Source organism: Pagrus major, chromosome 14 (genome assembly GCF_040436345.1).
Source record: "Pagrus major chromosome 14, Pma_NU_1.0".
Classification (NCBI taxonomy): domain Eukaryota; kingdom Metazoa; phylum Chordata; class Actinopteri; order Spariformes; family Sparidae; genus Pagrus; species Pagrus major.
In genome coordinates, this window is record NC_133228.1 from 23,410,574 (window position 1) to 23,438,376 (window position 27,803).

Here is a 27,803-nt window from a genome sequence, read left to right on the forward strand (position 1 = left end):
CTTACACACAAACAAGAACAAAATCATACACCCACCTCCACCCCCATCCCAGAAAAAGTTCTGTCCAAGCTCCCTCCACCGCTCAACCGTCGCACCCTGTTTGAATAACCCACCCCCACCCCCCCACCCTCCCACCACCTCCTCCGAGAACACAAGAAGGCTGTTAAAAAGTTTAGCGAGCGTCCGCAGCAGCTCACTGAACATTCAAGATGGCTGAACAGTCGTTAAATACTGGAAACATTCATTTAAATAGCTGGATTACACAATTTGAGTTTGGTGTCACCGACGACCTCAAGAGGCGTTTCGTGGTTTGAGGTGTAAGTGAGCTTAGCAGCTGAACCGAGTGGAAAAATAAAAAAATAAATTATAAGTCACACAGACGTCGTTGTTGAATAGTTTGTCTTCGTCCTCTGAACAGTCTCTCGTTACAGATACAGCAGCCGATCGATCGGATAGTCTTTAAGGAAACAGCAGCCTTGTTGGTGACGCAGGCCTGTCTTCATGACGGTACAGCCAACATTCACGTCACTGGAACTACATTTTTACTGGAGCTGAACTACACTCCCCACGTCTCATATACAGGACAGGATGCTCTGCCTACGCTCTGCCTATGTTCCTGTGTCTCTTTATCAGCAGTTCTTTTAGCTAACCTTTGATAAATGCTTCGATACATGGAGAAAGTAAACTCCTACACACCAAGAGAGTACACACCAACCTGACAACACATAAATATCATGGCATATCATATCATAGGTCATGTCATATATTAGAGTTTATTACTACATTAAAACCTTTTTCTCTTTCTACCGTTTCTACCCTCATGTTGATTATAAACATTAAGCAGTACCCTGATCTCCTCTTCTGGCCCATTTTTGGCCTGGGTCGGCCTGATTTGGCCTTCAATTGGCCTAGTTTGGCTCACATGGTGCAGGATTTGTCCAGCGGTGGGGGCAGAGGCGGAGTGCTGCTCTTAGGTGGGACCATCGGTTTGGGCCTCAGGGCGGGGGGCCGCAGCGGAGCCCCGATGCGGGCAGCTGCCACAGGCTTGAAGGAGCCCAGAGTGTCGGGGGAAGGGTTGGACGGTCTGGGAGGTCCAGGCGGAGGTCCGGGCAGCGGGCTGATGGGGCTCAGAGGACTGAGAGGGCTCGGGGTGCCAGGAGTGCCGGGAGTGCCGGGTGTACCGGGAGTACCGGGGGTGCCGGGGGTTCCAGGTGTCCCCGGGGTGCTGGGGGTGCTATGGGGGCTGGGAGACTCAGAGGAGCAGGTGGTGATGGGGCCGTTCTTCACCTGCTCCAGAGTGTCCAGCACCACGTCTGGAGCCGGCCGGCAGCCCTGACGCTCCAGCTGCCTCAACTCTCCCAGAGCCACCGTCACTGTCTCCTCGATGTCCTGCAGGTGGAGAGAAGGAGTCCATGAAGAGAGACAAGGAAAGAGGTTTTCATTGTCTTCATCTTCACTCCTGTTTATCAACCTGACTGCAGCAGTGATCCGCGGAGGTGACCTCCATTGTCTGGTTTGAACATTGTTGGAAACATTTGGGATAATGCACCTGTGTGTGTACCTGTGTGTGTACCTGTGTGTACCCGTGTGTGTACCTGTGCCAGTGTGTCGGGGTCCAGCCCTCTGGAGCGATGGGAGTCACTGAAGCCGTGCTGCCCGCTGCTCGAGCGCCGGATGGGCGTGTCCTCCGGCCTCCGCAGTGAATCATGCCGGCTCACCGTCATGGTCACCGCGGCGGCAGAGCGGCGGCGGCGCTCCGGGCTGTCAAGAGGCGGAGTCAAACCCTGACCCCGTCCCAGCAGCAGCTCCCTGGGGCTGAAGTGACCCGTCACCGGTGGGGAGCTTCGCTCCATCACCCCTCCGTTCCCGTGGCAGTGGCTGTCGTTAGAGCGGCCGAGGGGGCGGCGGAACAAACCGTCAGTTCGCTTCCTCCTGTGGCTGTCAACAGGAAGTACGAACACTTTTAGTGAACTCATTTATGATTCAGGAGTGACGGACGATTCTGGCTGCTAAAGAAGCAGCAAAAAGATGAAGTAGAGGAGGATTTAGAAGATGAACATTTGTACGTCTTTTCAGGAGCTTTAGACCGGGACGAGTGGAGGCTAGCTGGTTAGCATAACGTCAGAACGGTTGTCCCATGATCCCACGCTACTCACGTCTTTCTTTTTGTTTTGATTGAGTGACCTCTTGTGGCAGAAATTACACACTGTGCGTTTATTCTGAGAGAATTTCTCGGACAATACTTGATTTCTTTCTTGTAAATATGCAAGTTTTTCCTTCTACATTTACCACTTCAATCTCAGAGAGTAGCCTCATTTTTTTTCTTGTAAATTTACCTCTTAAATAACAAAAAAAAATGTCTTGAGAGTTTTTCTGGGTATAATACCTCCGTTCCCTGGCTCCGAAAATATTTACATTTTTCTTGTAAATGTACCTCTTTAATTTTGGAGAATATACATTTTTTCCCCCATAAATGTACGACTAAAATCACAGAAATTCTGCTTTCTCTAAATATAACCCTCTTCCCCGGCTCCATAATCTTTTCTTATTTTAAATCTATAATAGCCTTTCTAAGCTGTCATACAACCAGAAGTTTTTATATTTTTAATTACATTTTTCAGGATTTTTACTTGTAACAGAGTGTGTTTACGTTATTGTACTTTTACTTCAGTAAAGTATCTGAAAACTTCCTCCACCACACGTATCTTCTCTGAATCGGCTCACTGCACTTGGATTTCCATCTCAGACGTGTTTTGTTGGGAATGACTGAGAATGGAAGTGCGAGGTGTCTGCAGACGGGAGTCACATGAGAAACAGCTGCGATGACAGCCTGATGAAATTCTCAGGTATTTTTAGAGGTGAGAGAAGAAGCTGGAGGATGAGTTTTAAAAACCTGAAACAATCTGTTCTCTGGTGATAATGGAAGGCATCTTACATGACAGACCTGTTATAGGTCTCAGGAGGTCTGATGTCTGTGGGGGAGCTCAGTTCGCTCCTGGACCTCTTGTCGTCGGTGCTGCTGCTTCCTCCGTCGCTGTCCGCCTTCTGACTGAGGCTATCTGACATGACGTCGGCCCTGAACACGGCGACAGACAGCACACACTCTCCATCAGGACAAATCAGTCTGGAGACAGGAGAGCTGAACTAACACAACACACCAATCATCAATTAACTGATCAATAGCTTGTGGTTAGTGACTCGCTCAGTCCAATAAGTCTGCTAATAAACAAGGAGGGCGATCCAGTGAGTACAAATCCTCCTGAATCCATCACTGCAGCTGTCGATGAATCAAATGGGCCAATTATGTTCACAAGAACCAGCGTGATCAGCTTGTTTTATACTGTTGTGATAATAACAAGGTCCTTTTACAGCTTTAAATATATTATGTTGATCTGGGTGATATTTCTTTCAAAATAATGAGTTTTCATGACCAGTAACCAATCAACTACAATATATAAACGTATTAAAATAATCTCTAGCACACACTGTATGTACACCAAGGAAGTGTGGACGTATCCCCATCTTTTATTTAATGTGCCTGATGTAAAAAGGACGCTCACACGCTATATATTATTCTAAATACAGATTTTCCCACAATTTTCACTCCACACATAATTTATACGTCAAATCAGTAGGAAATGTTGTGCTCGTCGCAGGGATGTAATCATGGAAGCAAACAGACTCACACTTCTGGCTGTACAGGCTTTCAAGCAACAAGAGCACCTCCAACTCCGCCATAAGAGCCAAGGTTAATTTTGAGCCTAAATTTGTGGTGGAAAGCGAACGGTGCTGATTTTCAAACTCGCTGTCATGTTATTACTTATATTTTATACATTTTAACACTATCAGACTATTTTTTTATTGGACTTTAGTGATTTTTCAGGAAAAATTAAGCATTTTTTAAATAATATCTTCCAGGTCATGTGACACGTTGACTCAAAATGAATGTCAAAATATCTTCCTGTACTAGTTGAATGAGACACACCTCTTTTTCTTGGATTTTAGTGCTTTTTTAGTGTATTTGATCGCATATATCAACATAAATACTTGCTAGTTTTGCAATTATCTAAATCTAATTATATTAGAACTTATAACTTAAAGTATAAACATTTTTAAATGTATTTTATCTTTATTCTAATATTAATGGTGTTGTACTATCTAGTTTTTGTCTTACCTTCAGTTTTACTGATAATAAACTCCTAATAATGCACAAAATGTTATTATTATTATTATTATTATTATATGAAATATAATAATTTGAATATGTCCACACTTATACATCTATATATACATCTACAAGGTGAGCGGATAAAATGTAAAGATGAATTTAATATAATATAAAATTGCTGTTTTTTATACACTTTTCATGTGAAATATATGTCATAAAATTTGACAGACACATTAAAATGTATAGATTAAAGGTGTGTGTGCACTCGCCTGTCCTTCACCACGATGTACTGATGAGGCACCAGGCCGTGGTTGCCGTTGAGCCGCCCCTCCCACCAGTCATGTGACGCTCGCTGGAAGAGCTGCAGGGACGCTCCCTTCTTGAAGGAGAGCTCGCGGCCCGACCGGCCCACATAGTCGAACCTCGCCACCGCCTCCACAGCCTCACCCTCTGCCAGAGAGACAGAGAGAGAACAGAGGAGGAGGAGGAGGAGGAGGAGAGGGGGGAGATGAAGATAAGAGCCAGACGTGGATATAGAGGTGAACCTGAACTTGTCAATCAGCTGTCTCTGCCGCTTTGTTCCTCCCACCGCTCCACCAATCAGACAAGAGCATTAAAACCGGTCTTTTCTATTAATTCAGATAGAGAGATGAGGGAGGAGGACGGGGTGTGGGGAAGGAAAAAGGAGGGAGGGTGCAGGAGGAGATGTCTCCATGGCTGCTGTTGCCGTAGCAACCCCTCTCCGCCAGGACACAGAGGGATGGGAGCGTGGGCGATTGTGTGAAGGTCAGGGGTCGTGCGTACCCTCGTCGCTGGTCTGGGTCTCGGTGCCGCCGTCGGGCTCGGCCTCCTCCAACGCTCCCGGCTCGCTGAACGGACTCTCGCTGCGGGAAGGAAGAGGAGAGAGGCGTCAACGCGCTGTCCATTCAGCACGGGAACAAAGAGAGGAGGACGCATGCACAGATGGAGACGAGGCTGCTCGTCAGAGTCTGAGGACGTTTTATGCAACAATGCAGCGAATAATGTCAAGAGTTTGGTTTATAATAGAAACACGCTGAGCTCAGATCAGGTTAAAGGAGAGAGAGAGCGTCACCTCATCAGGTTAAGGTTAGGGTTGTGTCAGCAGTAATGTTCATAACGAGCTGGTGCCGAATTAGCTGTTAGCACTTCCTGTTTGCAGTGTACCTGTGAATGTTCACACAACTATCACTGCATTACTTTGATACTGAAAACAACTTAAAAATGTGACGTTTCTAAGGCAAGTTCTGAAGCGTCTTTTTTTATGATTTCTAAACAAACGTATGGACATTTAGTTGTGATGAACATCAGAGATAATGATATTAAGTTACAGTTCTCATGAGGGAAAATCAGGATTCAGAGGGTTAACCTCGATGAAAGTGGAGAACAGGTTACACGGAAGAATCGTAATAACATCAGGATATTAAAATAAGATGAATCTGATTAGCGACTAATGAAATAACTGAATATAAAGGTTTTTTTCATTCTCACCAGTACTGGTCTCCAGTCATACACTTCTCATAAACCGGCCCGGGCAGCTCCTTGGTGTCGGGGAAGATGTTATCGTGGTTCAGGATGACCGTTTTGATGACCTCATTCACGTGCGCCTGACAGGCCACCTGGTCCAGAGTGTCCGGTGTGGGCAGGAGGGTGGGGCCGAAGACGATGGCCAGGTTCCCAGCATCCATCATGTTCTCATCGCTGTACTGGGAGAGGCTGTGGGAAAAGGAAAACAGATTAATTTAAAACAATTACGCTGATTTCCTGCCAATTTTAACCTCATAGCTCATTATGTGATGGTGTAATTTACGTTTTCCAATAAAATAATTGCTTAAAATGTGCGTTTTTATAAATTACTGATGTTAAAATGCTGTTTTCGGAATTTTTTTCCACATTCAGTCTCTTTTTTTAATTTTTTTTAGGATGTTGTCACCAGTTTTCACACGACCTGGACACTAAATACTGATGGAAACAGAAATATTTTCACTCTCCTTGACAGTGAAGCTCCTGGTTTAATAACACTGAAGCTGAATGCACTTCACAGGCCTGCCAATAATCACATTAATACATTCAGCTTGTAGATCACACCTGCACATCACACCTCTCCATCCCTCGCCGCTCTCTCATTCTATATTTATTTGAGAGGCTGCAGAGATAAAATGAGCTCTGTTTTATCATCTCGCCGTGCTGTAAGTGTGCACTTCTAACCCCCTTCACTACAAGAGAGGTTTGAAACCACGTGGGACGAGGGGAACGGCTCTGGGAGAACGGAAAGAAATGGGCGATTATCATTAACTGTGAGTGGACACTCACTGGTTGAGGAAGGCGAACAGGTAACGCATCACCACCAGCGTCGCCCGCGGGACGCCCAGCAGGATCTTACGGATGCACTGCGCTCGCTCGTACATGTTCTCGATTCCTGTGGTAAGAAACACACATCAGAGCAAACACAGAAAGACAATCGGCCGGCTTCATATTGCTGCTGTAGAGAGGATGAGTTTCAGAAAGACAAAGAGGCAATTAAGAGAGACAAAGACGACGAAACTGAGAAGGAAAGTGAGTGTGTCGTCTGAAGATAGACAGAGATTCAATCTTGAGGGCTACGGCAAGTGATAAGGTGAGATTTAACAACTTGTCAGTCAGAGAACTGACGGACTGAGCTAACAATTAGCTTCCTAGCTACAGCAGTTTACCAACTAGTCAGTGTCACATGGACGAGCAAATATCACATAGTGCACTCGACCGAAAAAGACACCACTCTATTAAAGGACATATACGTTGTTTCACATCAGCTGTAAACAGACGGTGTTACTCACGGACGCAGGAGATGAGGTCATTAAAGCGTTCCTTTGGAAACAGCGGGTTCTCCAAACCTCTGAAGTAGAGCTTCAACACGCCGGCCACAGAGTTGATGTCATGGTTGCTCTCCTCGTCGATCAGCGGGTCATTACCTGAAAGACAAACAAGGGAGCTCAACCACATCCCGACACACCTGACGCTGTCGATCAGGCGACTATCAGCCGAGCTTCTCACCTCTCTCGAAGGAGTTCTTGATGTCGTTGACCTCAACCTGCGACCCCGACACCCTGAATATACCTTGATGTTGGAGACCTGTTGGAAACAAACGAGTGTTTGTCTTTCAGTCCGTCTGTTGTTTGTGTTGTAGTGTTGGCACACAGCCGACCATCAGTTAGTCACAGTAACCTCTCTCAGAGCAGCTTGAGTCATGATCAACGGTCAAGATTTTCAGTGTTTTAAATATATAATACCACATAAAATACAATCAAATACATGTTTCATGATAATATAGCACATATTTCTCATCAATAACAGCCGAGTCAAGCGAACCTGATCGTTGACACTCACCATGTAGGTTGATGTAGCGGATGCAGCTCTCCACAAGCAAGGGTATGGCTTTGGTTGAATCCTATAAGCACAGTCATTAAATACAATATTAGCGTTGGTTATATTACATTTTTATCAGCTCCTGGTTCTGATTCTTGTCACAATATTTGAGTCTGTACTGTTTTCAGAAGATTCTGACTGCCTTTGACAATGAATAGTTATCATGAAATAAAAATTTTATATAAAGAAATACAGAGAAACAGTAATCTAATTCATAAAACAAATAAAAATGCTCTGAGACCTCACACTTTACTATAGATAATTATTGTATGTATCATTAACTGTTTATGTGATATTTGAGCATTTTTAGCATCTTTAAGAATAAAAAATAATAGACTGAAAAAATACAGATTCAACATTGGCTCTTTTTTTAGACTTGATAGCATTTAGAAGAGTCTGAAGTATTTTGACGGCGCCTGAAAGGCAAAACCTGGGGCAAAAAAGTAGGAAATCACTCGTTGTTGCTTGTTAGACTTGTTGCTCTGAGGGCAAAGATTGAAGGCAGCTTAGATAAAATTGTTTCCTTCTTTCTCTGATCTGAATTTCGGTGACTCTAACTGAAGTATGAAAAGCCTGTCGGAGGTGAAACTGTACCTGGTGCTTGCTATGGGAGTTCTTCCGCCCACGACTGTAATGAGCGGAAAGGAGGAGAGAGTAAGAGGAGTGTCTTCAAGTACCACACTTATTATTAACGTGAGGAGAAAATATGCACTGAGACGTGAAATAATACCTGGTAGTCAACAGCTCGGCCTTATATCCTGCAAGAAAAGGAAGACAAGGAGAGAGTCAAAGGTACGAAATGTTGATTATGGACTATTATATAAGATAGAAGACAAATGAGAGAGAGTTTATTATGTAAGTCTCACCCTCAGCTAAGGCTTTCTTCAGTATATCATGTTTGGCCTGCAGTTTGGAAATGAGATTACTGCCCTCAAGATACTCGCGAAATTTCTGAGGATTGAAAAATAAACACAAAATACAGAAGTTCAGTTCACTGTGTATCCAACAGAGGGCGCACCAGCAGCCAAGAAGGCTCAACTCAGAATCAGCAAGGTCAATAAATTATTATAATAAAGTCCCATTTACATGACAACAGTTTTGCTCAAAGTGGAAACGTTTTTTCTTCGTGTTTTAAAAAATTGCATGCCAGGCCAGTAGGTGGCACTACACTGGAGCATTTTTGAAAATCGTCTTCCCCATTAGTCAACAAAAAAAAGTGTCTCTTTAAATATGAACATGACGCTGTGCTGTTTCCTCACAGTGAAGTAGAAGAGCTCCGTCTCCTGCTGGTTGGCCCGTCTCTTGGCCAGACTCGGCTTGTTCAAGTATCCGTCCGACACGCTGGACTTGACCGACTCGGAGGACGGGCTGTGGGTGAAGCTCTGGGAGACGTCGTAGTCGTCCAGCACCGTCATGTCTTGCAGGGTGGTCAGGGTGGCGCCCCAGGTCTTCTTCACCTGGACGAGGACAGAAAATGGACTTTTAAATTGGATCGTCTTTCATCAGATTAACCAAAAACCCACTGACTTCGAGACAGGGGAACCGGAAAAAAGCAAAAATGCGCCCTTTAAAACGAGGATATAACATATGCCGAATTTACAAGAAGGCCCAAAAAATTAAGAATTTGTCAGAAACAGCGCTTCACAAAGTTTATAAAGTTTCTCCTAACTCAACAACTCACAAAATCGAGTGATTTTATAAGGGAGTCTGGGGAATTTCTCTCTCTTTTCATCTCCTTGCTGCTTTGACCTATAATATGTTGGCGTTTGCCGTCTGCTGTTGTGCAAAACATTCTCAAGTTGTTGTAAATAACGATCAGATACACGTTATCCTGGTCACACTGGTTGGTGTATCAAAAAAATCTCACCTATTACTAAATCAAAATGTTTTCTTGACGGTTACAAACTTTACACAGAGTTGTGGTAATTTATGCTGCTCTAATGGGGTGATAATGTAGCAGATGTGGCCTCTAAAAATAAACTTGCGCCATCTGAAAGCGACCCGGCGCTGCAGTCGGTGGCGTCCTCGCTGTTGTTGCGGAGCAGACGGGAGTGTTGTGAGCACAGAGGGCAGCTGTTAACTCGCCCTGAAGGGCATAAAAATGCTGAAGGAGTCTGGATTAATGAGCTGCATCTGCACGTCTCAGCAGCTCACAGATACACACACGTACACACAAACACACCCTGATTATCACGTACAAATAAACACACTTTTACTCCCATTATCCTCGCTGTAAGTAGAAACACACTTTGCATATGTGTCGTGTACAGAAACAGAGCGGTCGCGCTCGAACGCACACTTCATCAAACAATATGTAAAATGAAACTCCGCCCTGAAACGATGACTAATTCATGACTCGTGATCCATGAAGCTTTGAGCTGTAGTGAAATGTATCGAGGTGTTCAGTCAAGAGTTCACATCAACCTACAGATTCATCCACACAGCATCGGCAGAGCACGAAGCTCGACTTCACCCACTGAGCAAAGACATAGAAAAGATTGGCGTCGTTTCTATGTTTCAGCGTCTTTGCGGACGTTGAAAAGACACTCGGTCTTTGAACTTGAACTTGTGAATTTTGCAGCTTTTACGTGTCTTAAAAAAGGCAGTTGCTAACGAGTCAGCGTTGTCAGCAGACGTTGGTCATACAGTTTGGATCATCTTAAATTAAAAGTAGAGATTAAAAAGTAAAGTACAGATTTTTCGACCATCATTATGATTTGTGCTGCCTCTGCACTTGTGAGTCTTACCTCTTCATTCTCGATCTTCAGAGACGCCAGGCGGGTCTGGAGCTGCGTGAGGCGGAGGGTGAGCTCGGCCTGGAGCTGCGGCTGGGAGGCAATCTGGGTCACCTGACAGGAAGTGGAAGAAGATCATCAGAACATCATTGTCCAGAGAAACCAAAAGTCAAATATGTGCTCATTTTTATTGAATAATCAAATGTAAAACATCTGGTCGGTGTACTGACTGCGTCGCCCATGTGGGCCTGGAATCCAAAGCGCGATGGGGGGCAGAAGGCGGTGGGGTAGAGGCCCAGCAGACGCTGCCTGTCTCGGGCGGGGTCCAGGCCCTCCACGGCCCCCTCCAGCACCTCCAGACCCGCCCTCCTGGAGGCTTCAAGGCTCAGTTCGGCTGATAGGTAGGTCCTCAGAGCCCGGCTCAGACTGGAGTGGTACCCTAGGTCACAGCACTGAGACAAAGATGGAGGAAGAGTTGCACGTTTTCACAGCTTTCAGACAGTTTTTAGATCATTTGTGCCAGAAACGTTCAGCGTACTCACGTCTATGATGTCGGGCAGGTCGTGGATGTAGTACTTGAAGACGGAGGCGTTGGTGGCCTCCAGAGTCAACAGATACTCATTCCTGGCTTTAAGAGTCTTCAGTTTGTTCTCTGAGTACTTTGCCTTCCTCTAATGAAGAAAGAAACAGACGTGAGATGAAGAAAATATTGGTTAGATTGTTGGCCGGTATCCAGAATCCATATATACGCCTCCACTATCTCATTAAAGAAAAAGAAATCCCAGAATTTCCTTTTTACAGTCGAGAGTCTGCAGATTTTAACTATCCAGCTGTGAAAAAACTATTCAGTCTCACGTGATGCTGAAAAATCCAGAGCGTCAGGTAGAAACTATATTAAGTGAGGTTTATTAAGATAATTCACAGTTTTACCAAAGAATGGCGCAGTACTTATATGACGCTAATGCAAACTCCAAGGCATCAGAAGACACGTTATTCTAACTAGTCAGTACTTTAAATGGTCCCTTAAAAGATACGCATATAACATTCAAAACTGTATATATAGACGTATATTACTAAAAATCAGTATGAAATAGTCGCATGTAGTTTTAAAAGGAGCTGGAGCAGATAATCCAGTTTGTGTAAATAATCCAACACGCAATATGAAAAAATAAGGCTCAAGCTTCACTCAGACTGGATTTACTTCACCAGGAGAGTTTTTAACATGACCCGCTTTAGTCAGTGATTTTAATCCCGTCCAATAATTACACGTGCAATTACCAGTTTTTCTTTGAACTCGCTGTCCTCCTGTAATTTAAATCTCATCCGGAGCAACATCCTTGGACTTTAAAGTGGATCACTGAGTTTTTTCTTTGAAGAGCAGCTTGTACTTTTATTCTGAACAGCTCGGTGTGAAATCTGACTTTTGTGTGAAAATGGATGAAGGAACAAACCAACATATATATATATTTATATATATATATAAAGGCTGTTTCTGGAACAAATATGAGGACAGAAACAGTTTAAACCATTGAAGAGTAAGACCCCGTAAAAGCTCATCAAATGGGCTGTTTAAATGTCATCTATACGTAGATACTGGCATTTTAGGCCTATATTGTTTCCATTTTGGCACATTAGCGCCATTAAAAGTATGCCGAATTAACTATTAGCACCTCCTGTTTACAGTGATGTACAGACTATTATCACTGGATTACTTTGATACTGAAGACAACTTAAAAATGTGAAGATTCTAAGGCAAGTTCTGAAGCGTCTTTTTTCTACAATTTAAAATCAGATGTATGGACGTTTTCCATGCAATGCATGTCAGATAATAATATTCTGAGGAAGTACAAGTCATAGAGAAACTAAAAATATGTGTGTCATGTCTGTGTGTTCATATTTGACAGAGTTGTGACTCAGAGAAAACACACACCTTCGACAGTTGCCAAAGTCAGTCCCCCTCCTCAGACTAAATTGAGAAAATCTATGTTTTAAGCCTTGAGCCTATATTTGTTTATATTTTGGCACATTGGAGCCATTAAAAGTAAGCCGAATTATCTGTTAGCTGTTCCTATTTGTAGTGTAGCCATGGATCTTTAGACAGTGATCACTGGATTAGTTTGATACTGAAGAAAACTTAAAAATGTGAAGATTCTAAGGCAAGTTCTGAAGTGTCTTTTTGTCTATAATTTCAAAGCAGATTTATAGACATTTAGTTTTGATGCACATCTGATGTAATGATACTATTTGGAAGTTTAAGCCACGCTGAATCTAAAAATATGTATATCATGTCTGTGCGTACAGATTTGACTGGGTCATGACTCTGAGAACAGGTGTGATATTTGGCGAAAATGTGCCTCATACAGTATCTTTGTGATTTAAAGTGTGTGACTTTGCTTCAGATGACGCCTGAGAGGAAAGGACTGGCTATTTCTCCATCCTTGCACCTTTCCTTGGCTTCTCAGCAGGGAGGACAAAGACGTACCTTCTCCCTCATCTTCTCCATCTTGCGGGCGGCGTTGCGTCTCTGATGGCGCTCTTCTATCCGCAGTCCGAACACGGGCTCCCCGCCTCCGCTCGTCCCCGTCACGCCCTTCACCCGTCCCTCCTGACGCTCCGCCTCCCGCAGCTTTGTTTCCGCGCTGATCGTCTCCACGTGGTACATGTGATATGTCTTCATCACCTAGGAAACAGCAGCACATAATAACACAAATGGACCACAAAAACTGGAAAAACAACATCAGACTGCAGCCTTTGAATGTTTTTACTCCTCAAGGTTATCAGGTCCGCTCTAATCTGATTTACAGCGTTTGGACAGGAAGCTTTTAAGACGAGTACTCTGACTCTTCAAATAAACCTTTACATGTGACAGACAAAATCAGAAAACTTCCTCCTTTAAGGCTCTTTGCAGACCTGAAAATAATGTCAGGCGAGAAGCAGATGTTCTTGACAGCCCGAGATAAAAACCTCTCTGAATGTGAGGCAGCGAGGACTTCTCCCTGGATGTATCCCGAGCCGTTAAAACATGCCTCGGTGACTCCTTCACTGGCCCAGTTTCTGTGTTGTCACACTTTCTAATTCATCGTGTACAAAGAGAACGTACTTTAATGATATTTCACGTTTCAGTTGTCTGCCTTCTCTCAGGGTTTGGGCAGATTACTTTTAAAAGAAGTCAGTTACTGGAGACAAATTACACCAATGCAGTCCATTATATCAAAAATGTAATGTAATCTAAATACTTTTGGATTCACTTCCAAATATCCAAATAAGTCTGGCTTAACCAAACAAGGCGGTTGATAAAAATCATATCCCTGAACGTTACCCCCACTTACGGTATAAAGCTCGTTCAGAAGCTTCATGAGGTCCTCCTGAAGCTGAAAGATGATCTCCTTACTCTGAAAAAGGAGAAGAAGAAGAGAAAAATATCATCAGCAAAAGGTGAATTAACACGTTCACATAGTGTGTCGTACATTAATTTAATCCATGTAGTTAATGTACATTTTTGAAGTATTTCTACTTATTTTAAGTTTATGCTACTCCAACACATTTAAGAAGGAAATATTCCACCATATTCAGTGTTTTCCTTTGGTTTGTAGAAGATTTAGGCATTTATCTGACAGGGGATTTGGGTTTTTTTCAATTCAAAAAATCCTTTTAATGGAAGGGAAAACACAGACTTTATTCATCCGACAGTAGCAAGTTCATTTTCAGATTAAGATGCTACATAAGAAACTTATAAAACAATGTTAAAGGTTAAACAACTGTTTTCAATATTTATTGGTGTATAACTCCTCACAAAAACCAAGGTTCTAGTTGTGGTTCCACGATATGTTTCAGATGTTTTTGTGTTTTTGAAAGTTTCAACAACGAGACAGGAGTGTAATACTGCCACACCAGAAAAAGAGGAGATAACGACTGTTCCTTTAAGACGGCAAAAAAACTGAATAAAGATTGTTTTTGATAATATTCAGTGTATTTCATTTATTACTGTGCTGTAACAAGTCTGATCTCGAGTAATTTCACCTAAAAAACGACGTTTTCCAGCAGTTTTAAACCTCTGAACATCTAACGGAGCCTCTTTATTTTAGCCTGAACCGACTTCTTTTCAGATTTCCCGTCAGGTCGAGTTATCTTGCTGTCAGTTTCTCCTTCAACTTCTTGCAAACTTTCTTCCTTAGCTGCCCTCTCTTGTCGCGCGTCCATCAGTCAGGTCGAGCGGCAGCAGATAAATTAATGACCGCGCACAAACAAATGAATCCATAACTGAACCGAGCCGAGCTCAATCTGTCTCATGCATTAAACACAGCCTCCAGTTTGGGGCAAAGGAGCTGTGTGGCTGCATTAATATTACATTATGCTTAATGACTGAGGAATCCCACGATGGATGAATCTCGTTCCCATAGCGCCCGCTGAGAAAAGATCAGCTGAGCCGGTCGCCATGGCCACGGGGCTGTCAGCGTTGTCATGGCCACTGAGCCGTCCGTCTCCTCCCGGTGTCCCTCTTCAGCGCGACTCTCCGAGACGTGATGGAGGTCTTACTGTTTATAGCTGCCGGCGGCCGCTGCACTTTAGTTAGCATGAATAAAAGACGAGCCGGAGGAGAGATTAATAATGAAGACGGCGAGCTAAAGATGGAGGCGGCGAGGAGCGTGCGCGTGCGTGCACGTGTGTTTAATTTGTTAAAGTCGGAGGCGGCCTAACAGAGCTCAGGGGAATACTGACTTTACTTTTCATTAGGATCAACTCTGGTACTTAAAGATGCCGTAAAATATGAACAAGCCCCGAGGTCGGCACACACGGAAGCTCCCAGAGTACATCTACTCAAGTACTGCACTAAAATACTTGAGTTACTTGAGATTTATTTGAGTATTTTCATTTTCTCTTACTCCATACTTCTACTTACTACTACAGAAATATTGTACTTTTCACTTCACCACATTTATTTAAGAGCAGTGATGGAATGTAACTAAGTACATGTACTCAGTTACTGCACTTAAGTCCTTAATTTGAAGTACTTGTACTTGAGTTTTCCATTTTCTGCTACTTTAAACTTCTAATTCATTAAATTTCAGACAGAAATGTTATACTTTCTACTTGATTTATGTCACATTTACTCAAGTACTCTGGTACTTGTGCTGTATTAGAGTATTTCCATCCCGAGCATATCTACATACACACACTTGAAAATTAAATATCAGCACATTAACGACAGTTCTGAGGGTTCAGGACTCCTTTTGTCGGAGCGGTCGGCCTGCAGCACTTCTTCTGAGGGTATAAAAGCCTCTGACGCAGCACATCATGTGACCTCTGTGATAAACCCTCTTTAAGGTGAAGTTTTACTGCCTATAAAACCAAACTTTTCACTGTAAATCTATATAAATGTTCCGGTCTGAGCCCGTCCTCCTCCCCTCTGTGTGTCTGGCTCTAAATCTGTCGCAGTCACCGGTAATAGATTGTGAAGTGAAGCATGCAGACCGGCTGTGCAAAAAAGGGAGAAAAGCAAAAATCTAATAAATCCTCCAATTTCCTTTACATGTGTGATTTGTGTTGAAATAAAATGAGTCTTAAATCATGAATATTTAATCACAGAGCTGCTGCAGCGATTCATCACAGATCAGAGGAGGAAATTATGTTTTCAGTCGGGCTGAGGTGGAGTTTTATAAGTGGTGGAGGAAAGTATTCGGTACCACGCTGCACAAATACTCCACTACAAGTATGCTGGAGTACTGTCAGGAAAATGTACTTAAAGTATCAAACGGATACGTACTCATTACGCAGAAAAATGGCTTCCTTGATGGTGTTTTATTGTAGGATTGAGTCCTCAAAACGGCAGATTAAGGATACAAAATGGTGCTGGATGCAGGAAAAAGCAGTTAAAAAGACAAAGGAAACATTGATGCAAAGGAAACATCTTTGCATCAATTTTTTTATGTATTGCATCGGTGCCGACATACAGAAGTGTAGTCTGAAGTCCTAAAACCCAGAAATCGGTTAGCGTTTTTGCACATGTGGTTCCCTCGTCTCGAGTTTTTTCAATTAGTTTTTGGTTAAATTCCTGAAATAAGGTCTTCAAGATATTTACACGTTTTGTTTTCCGACATAAACTCCATCATTAAATGTCTCACAGTTTAATTATAAAGCTCTTCCGTGTGTTAAAAACAGTTAGCGGTTGCTAACAAGTGTCTGAATGAGACTACAGAGGTTGTCGGGGACATTAAACGTCCTCACAGCGAACACGGAGACTCATCTGCTCACTAGTCCGTCTTTACAGACCCACTTTAGTTACACACTGTTCTGACTCTGACTTTACAACTCGTACATTGATCAGTTTATAGAAAACCTGGATAGTATTTGTGTAGTAAGACTCTTAGTGGTGGTGACGTTTAAGTCATGTGACCGTGATGTCGTCTGTTTGTAGCCTAACATTAGTTTTTTACTGCTACACATTTAATTTACGCTTCAAACATCACACAGTGGAGTTCATCTGTGAAGATTATCTTCATGAACAAAACCTGGAAGTATCTTTAACTCTTTTAATAACAAATAATCATTTATTTCCAGCACAAAATTCACCGGCTCCAGTCTCTAAAATGTGAGGATTTGCTGCTTTTTAAAAATCTTATTTGATAATAAATTAATATATTTGGGTTTTAGACATTTGGTTGGATAAAATAGCGATTTGATTTCATCACCTCATTATTGAGGAAATTGTAACGGGCACTCTCTGACATTTTATAGATCAAACAAGAGGAAATAAACATCATAATGATCAATAATGAAATGAATAAATAGTCGCTGTCTCAAAGCGCCGTGTTCTCGTGGTCACATAAATCAAGACCGAAGTGGGAGGCCGAGGAAATGTTTTAATTAATTGAGTTTACAACGAGAGAACCATTTGTATTTTCTGGTGTCGCTCTTAACTGCAAGCTGAAGACGTAAATCTTTAACAACACCTCACAGATATATAGTTTCATTTTAAATAAAGGTTCAGCAAGTTCTGAAATCAGCTGCTCACTGAACAGGAAGAGATGGTTTGTTGAGGACTATTTTCAGCGGGTGAGTATCTGCGGTGTGTGTGGAACAAAAGAAGAAGAAGATATATGAGCTCACCCTCTTCAGCAGGCGGGCGGAGTCCTCGCTGATGTGCGTGAGGCGGGTGATGACGTTGTTCAGGTAGAGGTCGCTGAGGGTGGCGTGGTCTTTACTCTCCCTCCTCACCTGGAGAAGAAAGAGAGGGAGAAAGGTGGAGGAATATCTCTGATTTTCTGTTTTCATATTTTGTGTTAAAAGGTTTCGAGCAAAAAACTCAAACATGTAACCGACCTGGTTTAGCAGCAGGTACCAGCAGTTGACTGGAGAAAGCAGGTTCTGATCTTTTCTGGAGGAGAGAGAAGAGATTCACCTTCTGTTGTCAATGACTCTTTTGTAAAGGAGGTCATTTAAAAACTGAACTTCACAAAAAACACCCTGTTTAAAGCCGACATCTTCACAGTAAGATAAAAGCGTGAGCACGCACGCCGTCTGAAATGGATACACGAGCTCCACCGAGCACAGAGGGTGAAAATAACGTCTTTTTAAATCAATTTAGGATCTCGGGGCTTCTGGAAACACACGCAGACCTACTTGTATTGCTGATGGTCTTTCGTGCTGCGTGTTTTGGCCATGAACCTCTCGGCGAGCTTCTCCAGGTTTCGGGAATATTCTGTCTCGATCTCGGACTTCTTCCTGAAGAAGTCCTGCAGGTCCTGAAGCAGCTGGACTCGCATCTCGGTCTGCTGCTCCAGACATCGCTGCTGCTCCACCAACTGGGCCCGCACATCTACACACACAAATAAACACACACACACAGATGGATGTCATTGTAAATTAGACACTTTGGCAATTTGTTGGACCACGACAGCAGAATAACTGGAATATTTCTGGAGGCAGCGTTGTGACACCTATTAATCTCTCGTTGTACCGCCACAAAGATAGCAGATCGTCTATCAATGCTTTTGCATACTTCATTCATCTTGTTGTTGCCACGCAGTGAAAAACACCACAGGCTCTATTTTGTGGCGGTGCAACAAACCAACACAAGCAGCGCTCCGACAGTTCGGTGTTTTCCTGACCTTGAGATTCTCTTTGGCGGTCTGCGGTGTAATGTTGTGCCCAGCGTAGAGCGCACGGTGCTCAGGTGGGAGGTTCATTCAGGCGAGGCAGCACAAACAGAGACGTTGGTACTTAATCCCAAATAGTTTGTTATTATATTCTGGTGGAAAATGTGTCTTAAACTTTGCACTGAGAATAGACGTCTCAAAACCAAGTCACGGCCACTTAGTGAATATAATATACAAGTAAAAATTGGAGCAAATGTGCAGCAGCAACAGAATAATACTTAAATCTCTGCAGACATCTGGAGGCAGCAGGACACATGTTGATGAATCTGCAGCCTCTGATTTGGAGGAGTGCTGCGTCAGAGTGTGTTTACCTTCATTAAATCAGGCGCTAATGACTCCAGGATGTTACAGACTAAGCACACACACACACACACACACACACACACACATCAGACGGGTCAGTTATAACTGTGCATCATCAGTCCTGTGAGACGTTTCCTCCTCTACAACTTTCTTTTAACAAACGTTTCTTTAAAGTCAGCGTACAGTGTAAACGGCTGCTGTCACATTTTATATGATGTGACCATTTATGACGTGAGCTGACGTAGTGATTGGCTCAGCTGTTTCAGAGCTACGAGTTTTGCTGGTCAACACACGGACAATTTGAAATTTTGACCTGATGGTTTCCAGGTTAAAAGGCGAGAAATCGGCAAAGTGATTAATAATTCAGTCTGAGGGCAACGTGAAGGTCTGAACCAATTTTTATGGCAATCCATCAAACACTTGTTGAGATATTTCAGTCTGGACCAAATTGGTGGACATTTCTAAATTTAAATAAAATAGAGAAAAATGTCAATCTCAGCTTCCTCAAAACCCAAAGTGACGTCTTCAGATTCTTAGTTAGAGAAAATAAGCAATCTAAAATCAAAGATATTCAGTTCAGAGCGACAGAAAACAGAGAAATGGATTCCTCGTGTGAGAAGCCGGTCGTCTTTAGTCTGTTTGCTTGATAAATGACAATAAAATAATGAACTGCTTAATTTAAATTGTTTAATTTTCTGTCGATTAGCTAATCAGCTGCTCCGCCCCTCCTCTTCCCCCCTCCACCACCTCTCTCTCTCTCTCTGGCTCTCTAATCCTTTATAATTACTGATGAAGAAGACCAGTCCATTTTTCTCAGAGGAGTCACCTTGGCCGACATCCTCTGACCGCAGAGAAAAACCTGCACACACAAACACTCCCTACATGCGCACACACACACACACACACACACACACACTCACACACTCACACACTATCAGTCAGTCCTACAGTCAGCATGGTAATGCCTGGCTGCACGCTTCGCTGGTCGTGCTGTTTCAGAGCTGGATCTATCTGCAGCAGGAGGGAGAGAGCGGCTACAGAATACACAATGATAACCCCACCTCTCTCTATCACACACACACACACACACACACACACACACACACACACACACACACACACACACACAGACACAAACCAATCCCCGGGGGACCCTATCCACTCCACTACCTGTTGTCTTGGCAACCACACACTGTGTGTGAACCATGTGATGAGGAAGGTGAAGACAAGAGCTCGAATCTGCCGCATCGACAGACACACACACACACACACACACACACACACACACACACACACACACACACACACACACATTTCCAGACATGCTTCATAGATCTCTATAGAAAAACACTGCTGTGGCCTTTGGTCCCCACAAGTCTATAAAGTCTCTGTGTTACTGTACGTGTGTGTGCGTGTGCGTGTGTGTGTGTTGGTGTGTGTAGATATTGATCGTGGCGTTGCTGTTGTTAGCTTACTAATTTAAAATGGCTGCCGTCTCACGTTGCTCTCATACACTGAGCGTGTGTTAAGCTGCAACACTTTCATATAAATGAATGTCTGCTCTGCTGCTCCGTGTCCCCTCGCGGCGGTAACACATTTTACCCTGGGCGCAGAAATGCTTGTTCCTGATTGGCTGGTGGTCCCGGTGGTCGGCGGTTTAATCACTCCTCTAAATTGGTGTTGAGCCTCTGATGAGCTGCGAGTAATCATAGATACACAACTGATGCTTCATGCTCGGTTATTGTTAAAACATTATTTCGATGCTTTTTTGCTGCGAGTCGTGATGGAAAGATCGAGACTCACGTCTTCAGCCAGTTAGCTTAGCTTAGCATCAAGACTGGACAGCTAGCCCGACTCTGTCTGACTTCATCTCTTTTGTTTACTTCGTACACACGCTGTCATGAGCCGAGGTTTTGTATTTCAGCAATTTCCTGTTTTTTCTCTCCTCTTGTGTCATGTTTTACCTTCCACTTCCTGTCTTTGTCTGTTTTCCCGTCCATTTCCTGTACACACTTGTGTTTTATTTGTTCATTCGCTTGTACTGAACTGTGACACAAGCTGAAGTGTAAAAAAGTTGCTAAGCTATGATTGGATAATCACAATTTGGGGGAGGGGCTTCCTCCATCCTTCATGCCTCTCAAACTGGTCGAGGGAGTCTTCACTTCGTGCCGCTGACTGGGCTAACCCCAGGCTGCGACTAACTTTTACTTTCATTGTTGATCAATTAGTTGTTTGGTCGATAAAAAGTCTGAAAATGGTCAGAAATGTCAATAAGTGTTTCTCAAAGTGCAAGATGACGTCCTCAAATGTCTTGTTCTGACCTCAATCCAAAGATATTCCCAAAGAAAGAGACCAGAAAATATTCACATTTAAGAAGTTGAAATCAGAGAATTCTGACTTTTTTTCCCTTAAAAAATAACTCAAACTGATTAATCGATCATCAAAACAGTTGGCGATTAATTAAAAAGTTGACAACTAATTGAGTAACTGTTGCAGTTGGCAATAAAAAACTTTGTCGCTGGCTGTTTTAAATCAGTTTTAAGAAGCTACAAACAGAAGTTTAATATTTAGTGTTTAAATATTGAGTTGTGTGAACTGTGTTATACTTATTATAGAAAGCAGACTTCACTTCACGTCTTCCTCGCCTCTTTATACGCCCAATTTACTGGTTTCATTTTGTTTAACTGCTGTATATTTAACTTATCTGATGGTTGCTGTGTCCGTTTCCCCAAACGTTCAGCATTTCACCTGCAACAGTCCACAAACCAAACTCTTCAAAAGGTGATGTATTTGTATTTAATCTTATTTTGAGGAATAAAACTAGCTGGTGAAGCTTCTGAGCTGCAGACTCCTTTTGATTTTTCTTACAAATCCCACTCATGCTTGCCGCAGGGAGTTCAGACTCCACATCAAAGGCTGTAAATGCAAACTTTACTGCCGACAAAATGATGTGAGACTCTTTACATAAACGTCTATCAGAGAGCAGAGCGACTCCGCAGACTCCCGACGGGAAATATCTCAACAGCTATCAGACAGACTGACATGAACTCGTGTACAGAGATTCAAGACTTCCTGGTGATGAGCAGCAACGACTCTGGTGCTTCTCTGACTTTTCCTCTGGCGTCAAATTTACAGTTTGTTCAACACAGTTCGTCCTCAGTCTTCAGCTGTACTTCTAGTGCTAATTAGCAAATACTAGCACGCTAAATAAACATACAACTGTTAGCATTTAGCTCAAAGCACTCCATGTCTTCAGTTTTTCCAACTTTCAGACGTTGTTAGTTGGGACATTTTCGCCTTTTAGTAGCCTCAATATGGGCTCGATGAACTGTTTTCCAAATGAAAAACGTCCAACACATTTCATATATTATCAATAATTAACCGATAATCGATTGTTATGGCAGGAAACTGGCAATTAAAGAAATTCCTTAACATTTTCATCCCTATTTGTCAGGCAGAACATAAATAATTTGACGCTGTTACCCCTGTCAGCTAGTTAATCGATGGCGGATGGTGTCGTTCTCTCAGATGAATTAAAAAAATAAAAGTATAAAATGTTAAAATGGGCTGTTAATATACCTGTGTGGCCTGCATGAGTAAAGTCTACGTGTGGGAAACACTGCATTACTATGTTCTGATTTGCATCTCTCACTATTTTCTGCCAGTTTATAATTAATCAAATAATCAAGAAATAATCAGATTAACTGCCTGTGATTCACTGACGATTAAAATAATCGTTGCAGAGGAGTTTGTGTCTGTCTGTGTCAAACAAAGAAGAAAAAATGAGGATTGCTGTCGAAGAAAAAAAGGAGGCGGATTCAGGCAGATCCACAGAGGAGGCGAGATTATATCAATGAAACTCGTCGTCTTGGATCACAGTCGATTGAACGTGAAAGGAGGATATCCGCCTGCACTTTTTACCTTTTGAAGTCTGAAATGCTTCCTCTTAGAAAAACCCCCTCGCTCGTCCTCGCAACACCCCCCAAAGACAAGACTCAGCCTCTTTGATCAGAGGATCTACAGTCAGCACGGCACAATGTGGCAACGCGCCGACACAGGGAAAAGTCTGCAGACAGACAATAACACCGAGCAGAGAGAAGAACCTGTCTCGTGACTGATTCGGTCTGAACGCTCGGTGTGTAGCTTTCATTGGTCGAAGGGGAAAGCGTGAAACCGTTGAGGAAGATGAGGAGGATGCACGTTTGTCAAATTCCAGCTTAAACGTTATAAATACCATCAGCTTGGACCAGTTACATCGTCGCTACGGAGTCGTGAACAAATTAAATGAGATTAATTTCAATCACCTCTGTTGCTCCACACATTAGTGAGATTATGTGCACACAGCTCAGGTCTGAGGCTGCCGATAAAAACTGGAACAAATCCCAAAAGTCTGTAAATGTGTTGCCGTAAAACAGCAAAACAATTAAAAGTGGGGAAAAAAAATGATTATGATGCTAAAAACCTTGACGTGATAATCACCCTGAGACGATGGGTGTCTAGACTTTCGAGCAGTTATCTTTGCACGTCTAGAAACACTCTCTTCTCATGGAGAATATTGCTCTGAAAGCATCCGACAATCTATGTGCCGAATGTTGAGTGACAAAAAGATTCAATCTCAAGTAAAACCTGCCGTCCAGAAAATAAAATCTCCATTTTGTTTGTCTAAAACGCGGTCGTTTTAAGACTATAATGAGCTTTTTCTCCGCAGAATGCATGAAGACTAGAACATGACTACAAAGGAAATGTCTGCATTACCTTCAAGGCTGTCATCATTATCCTCAACAAATACAGGTTTTCACATACGGCGATGGACTGTCAGTGCTACGGCTGCAACAATAGATTATATTCATGATTAATCAATCAACTGTTGAGGCTATGAAATGTCAAAAAAGTCTGAAAAAAGCTCGTCAAAATCTCCCAGAGCCCAAAGTGACGTCTTCAAAACCGCTTCTTTTGTCTGACTAGCAGTCCAAAACCAAAAATATCTTCAGTTACTGTCAGAAATCAAGAGATTAACGACGATTAACGGGTTATGAAGACAGTTGGCAACGAATCAGCTGATTGACTCATTGTTGCAGCTCTAATTCTGAAGGTGCTTTAACAACAGGTGCGTTTTGATAAATCAAACATGTAGGACTGTTGATTAATTCATCTTTTAGTTTAGTACATAAAATGTAAAAGTGACGTCTTCAAATTGCTTCTTTTGTCCAAACCAACCGTCCAAAACCAAAAGACTCTTCAGTTACTGTCAGAAATCAAAAGAAAAGCAGCAAATCTTCACATTTAAGAAGCTGGAACCAGACAATGTTTGACACTTCTCCTTGAGAAATGACCAAAATGGTTTGACAATTAATTTTTCAACTGATTGTTGCAGCTCTAGTCAGCAACAGATGAGGAGAGAACAGCAGTTTAATCATCAGTTTCAGTGCAGATAAAGCAGAAAAGACACTGATTCATCTGTGAGTTTAGATTTCAGAGGTGCAACAACTTTATCTGCTGATTATTTTCATGATTAATCAGTTAAACACAGTAAAATAGTGAAAACCGCTCCTCACAGTCTCCCAGAGCCCAAAGTGACGTCTTCAAATTGCTTCTTTAGTCCAACCAACCGTCCAAAACCCAAAGATTCTTCTTTTACTGTCAGAAATGATGAAGAAAAGCAGCAAATCTTCACATTTACGAAGCTGAAACCAGACAATGTTTAAAGCAGAAGAGACTCTGATTCATCCGTGACGTGAAAGGTTGTTACTGCTACATCATTAAATGCTGCCAAACTGAGACCAATGAAGAATATCGATAAGCTTACGTCTCCACGTCCTGTTTATAATTTTATTATTAAACCTGCCCAGGTAGGTAAACCAACCTTCCAGTCGTGCTGTTGTTATTTGCGCTTTCTTAGTTAAGAATCTATAGCTAGGCGGCTATCTTTAATCCAAGCTTCTGAGGCTTACAGACCTTTTAAACCCCGGCAAGAGGATGTATGTCAGTGGTGGCAGGGACAGTTTTCCCTGGGTGAGATCAGTGGGACACACTACTTCACATTCAGACACACTTACAGCACTTCTCCACCAAAATCAGTGGGTCTACACAGGATTTTTAAACCCCAGTCCCACTTCCTGCAGCGTTGTACGTCACTGACGTCACGTTTCACGTCACGAATGTGCCGGAAACAGGGAACAACACCGGTTACAGTAAACACAAGCTGCGTGGACAGTGAGGATGTTACGTTGATCACCGGTTTGTACATTTTACTACAGTGTCCTTATTTGATAACGCGTCATCACTTCGCGCGGTGGGAAACATGTCGAGGGGATAAGCAGGTGATCTTAGCGGGTTTAAGTGGGGTTTTTGACCAGTGGAAAAGGGGTTTAAGTAAATATTCTCTGCTTCCAGCTTCTCAAAAGTAAAGATTTGTCGCTTTTCTTTGTTCTTTAGGACTGACAGGGAAAAGCAGACGATGAAGACGTCACCTCGGGCTCAGGGAACTTGTAATCGACATGTTTCACTGCTTTGTGACATTTTATTGACCGTTCATCACTCAAGTCGAGAAGTGAATCGATAATGAAAATAATCATTAGTTGCGTCGTCTATTCTCAACATCTCTGACTTCCTTCCCTCCTTTTGTGCCTCCCAAACTGTTTCGAGGGAGTCTTTCTCTTCCAGCCGCTGACTAATTCATTCATCATCCTCTGGAATGACTCATTTACTCCCATCTCATCCATTCAAACACTTTTCATAATGAGGGGAAAGGTGTTCATGTTTATATCTGTATGGGGTGTGTGTGATGATGTCACAGGAACAGGAAGCTCACGCCAGCTTTCCCCCAGGTGGCCGTTACCATGACGACCAGGTCCAAGGACGGACAAGAGGGGGGGGCAGAGTAAGCGCTGGATCATCATCATCAGGCTGATGGGAGGCCTCCAGAACATCTTCCTCCAGTGAAGAGTCACTTCATCCTCCTCCTCCTCCTCTTCCACTCTTGTTTGTGTTGCAGGTATGCAGATGTGAGGTCACTAATCACCTGCATGCACACTCAGGCAAAAAAAAAACAAAACCAGAGCTGCATCCCTCGCCACCGCCACCACCGCCGCCGCCGCCACCACCGCATGCAGCAGGAAACACTTCATCTCTTCTCTCCCCTGCAGAGCTCTTTTCTTCTCTCTTTTTTTTCATTTGCATTTTCTCATTAAGACGATCCTCATCTCATTCAGACGGAGGAGAGGAGGGAGGTGACGGAGCGCACACACACACACACACACACACACACACACACACACACACTCACACACACTCAAACATGTAGCACCGTCAGCACTGTGCATAATCTCCCTGCTACCTTTCCACCAGGCTCACCTCACACCTCAGCGAGTATAGACCCCACCCCCTCGTGAGAAAAAAGCGCCGGCCACCTCCTGTGTGTGTGTGTGTGTGTATATACATTACACACCACCCCTCCAGCATCGACCAATCAGGAGCAGGAGCAGGGGAGGCAGACTTGGAAAGCACATAGTTACAACGCAGATCCATATAGGAGCCGCAAAGAGGAGCGGGGGGCTTCATCCGAGCGGTCATTTCAATGCAGGGCATCCCCGAGTGTGTGTGTTGGCAGGACGCCAGAGCAAAGGGCCCCACACACACACACACACAAACAGGGGTGAGTGTGTGTAAACAAGACACACACTCATCCTCCTCACATGGGGGCTGTAACGCTCTCCATTAAATTTAATCACTCAAACGCCAATTGATTGTGTGCAAGGGAAGGAAAGAGGAAGAGGAAGAGGAGATGATTTTCTGAATGAAGCTGCTTGAATTTGAGAAAAAAAAGGTTAATCTACCGTAGAGTAAACACACACACATCCTCCTCCTCATACTCAAAGAGGAGACAGGCGAGAGTGATGGTGATGGCGATGGTGATGGTGATGGCGATGGCGATGGCGATGGCGTGGGCGTAGGTGTCAAGTGAACGTGGAAGTGTGAGGAGCCATGTGGCGAGGGAAGAGGGAGGAAAGAAAAGATCCTGTCAGGGAGGCGGGACGACACAGGTGGCGCCCCGGCCGTGTCTCTAATGGTATTTGCAGGTGTCGCACGAGTAAAGGTCGGACATTTTGAGCCTCCAGGTGCAACGACGAGGCAGCTTCACGAATGTCTAATCACGCCTCGAGGCTGCCTGTTGTAGTTTTACTAAAAAGGTCATTTGACGTGTCCGTCACCGCCCCAAAACGTAGCAGGGGGATGGTGGTAACCATGGCGCCAGAAGGAGGAGGAAGAGGAAGAGGAGGGAGGAGAGGGGGGTTGTCCCACGGTCATGGCAACCACTATCATCCTCACCTTTTAACGTGTTTTCCAGTTTAGCATCATTAAATGCCAGGTGATCTTATGGACACACACGCGCACACACACACACACACACTGACACACACACACAAACACACACTGACACACTAACACACACACACACACACACACTGCTGCAGTCACAGCCTCAGAGGAATACCAATAGAAAGACACCCAGACGAGGACACACTCGCCTCAGGTCTGAGTGTAAAACCCACCTGCTCACACACACACACACACACACACACACACACACACACACACACACACACACACACACAGGCGAAATAGATCAAGGTGCTCTGCAGAACACACACACACACACACATTCACACACTCATACAGATACATATAACCCATCCTCCTCCTCCTCCTCCTCCTCCTCCCCTCCTCGGGCGCCATGCAGCACTCAGGATGAACCCAGAAATCCTGACGTCTCATGGTGAAGGTGTCAGCTCCAATACACACCCTGAATCCGCTGCATGGGCACGAGACAGGTGTGTGTGTGAGTGTGTGTGTGTGTGTGTGTGTGTGTGTGTGTGGCTGAGAAAAGGTGGGTGTGACTGCTGCAAGGAAAACTGGGTGCAGGTGAACGAATGATAAAATAAAGGTCTTACCTTTCACCTGGCTCTCGTACTCAGCGAGGATTTCTTTGTCCTTCTTGCTCTTGTTGGAGTTTGACAT

General features: G+C 43.5%; 1 protein-coding gene across 3 annotated transcripts; it reads right to left on the reverse strand.

Annotated features, from left to right (window-relative positions):
* Window positions 1-918: 918 nt before the first annotated feature.
* On the reverse strand, window positions 919-27,803 carry LOC141008310 (SLIT-ROBO Rho GTPase-activating protein 1-like). 3 transcript variants are annotated; one of them, XM_073480620.1, is made up of 23 exons: window positions 27,737-27,803; window positions 17,947-18,142; window positions 17,647-17,701; window positions 17,434-17,541; window positions 13,656-13,718; window positions 12,809-13,006; window positions 10,869-10,997; window positions 10,557-10,778; window positions 10,339-10,440; window positions 8,851-9,048; window positions 8,458-8,542; window positions 8,322-8,349; window positions 8,186-8,219; window positions 7,553-7,613; window positions 7,220-7,297; window positions 7,003-7,137; window positions 6,500-6,605; window positions 5,678-5,902; window positions 4,973-5,052; window positions 4,438-4,618; window positions 2,936-3,076; window positions 1,596-1,938; window positions 919-1,389 (listed from the first exon to the last, which is right to left on the reverse strand). In XM_073480620.1, the coding sequence occupies exons 1-23, from the start codon at window positions 27,801-27,803 to the stop codon at window positions 919-921; spliced, it is 3,306 nt and encodes a 1,101-aa protein (XP_073336721.1). The 3 variants fall into 3 exon arrangements, with proteins under 3 accessions (XP_073336721.1, XP_073336722.1, XP_073336719.1); XM_073480621.1 differs by having other exon boundaries at window positions 2,945-3,055; window positions 4,432-4,618; XM_073480618.1 differs by having other exon boundaries at window positions 2,945-3,077; window positions 4,418-4,618.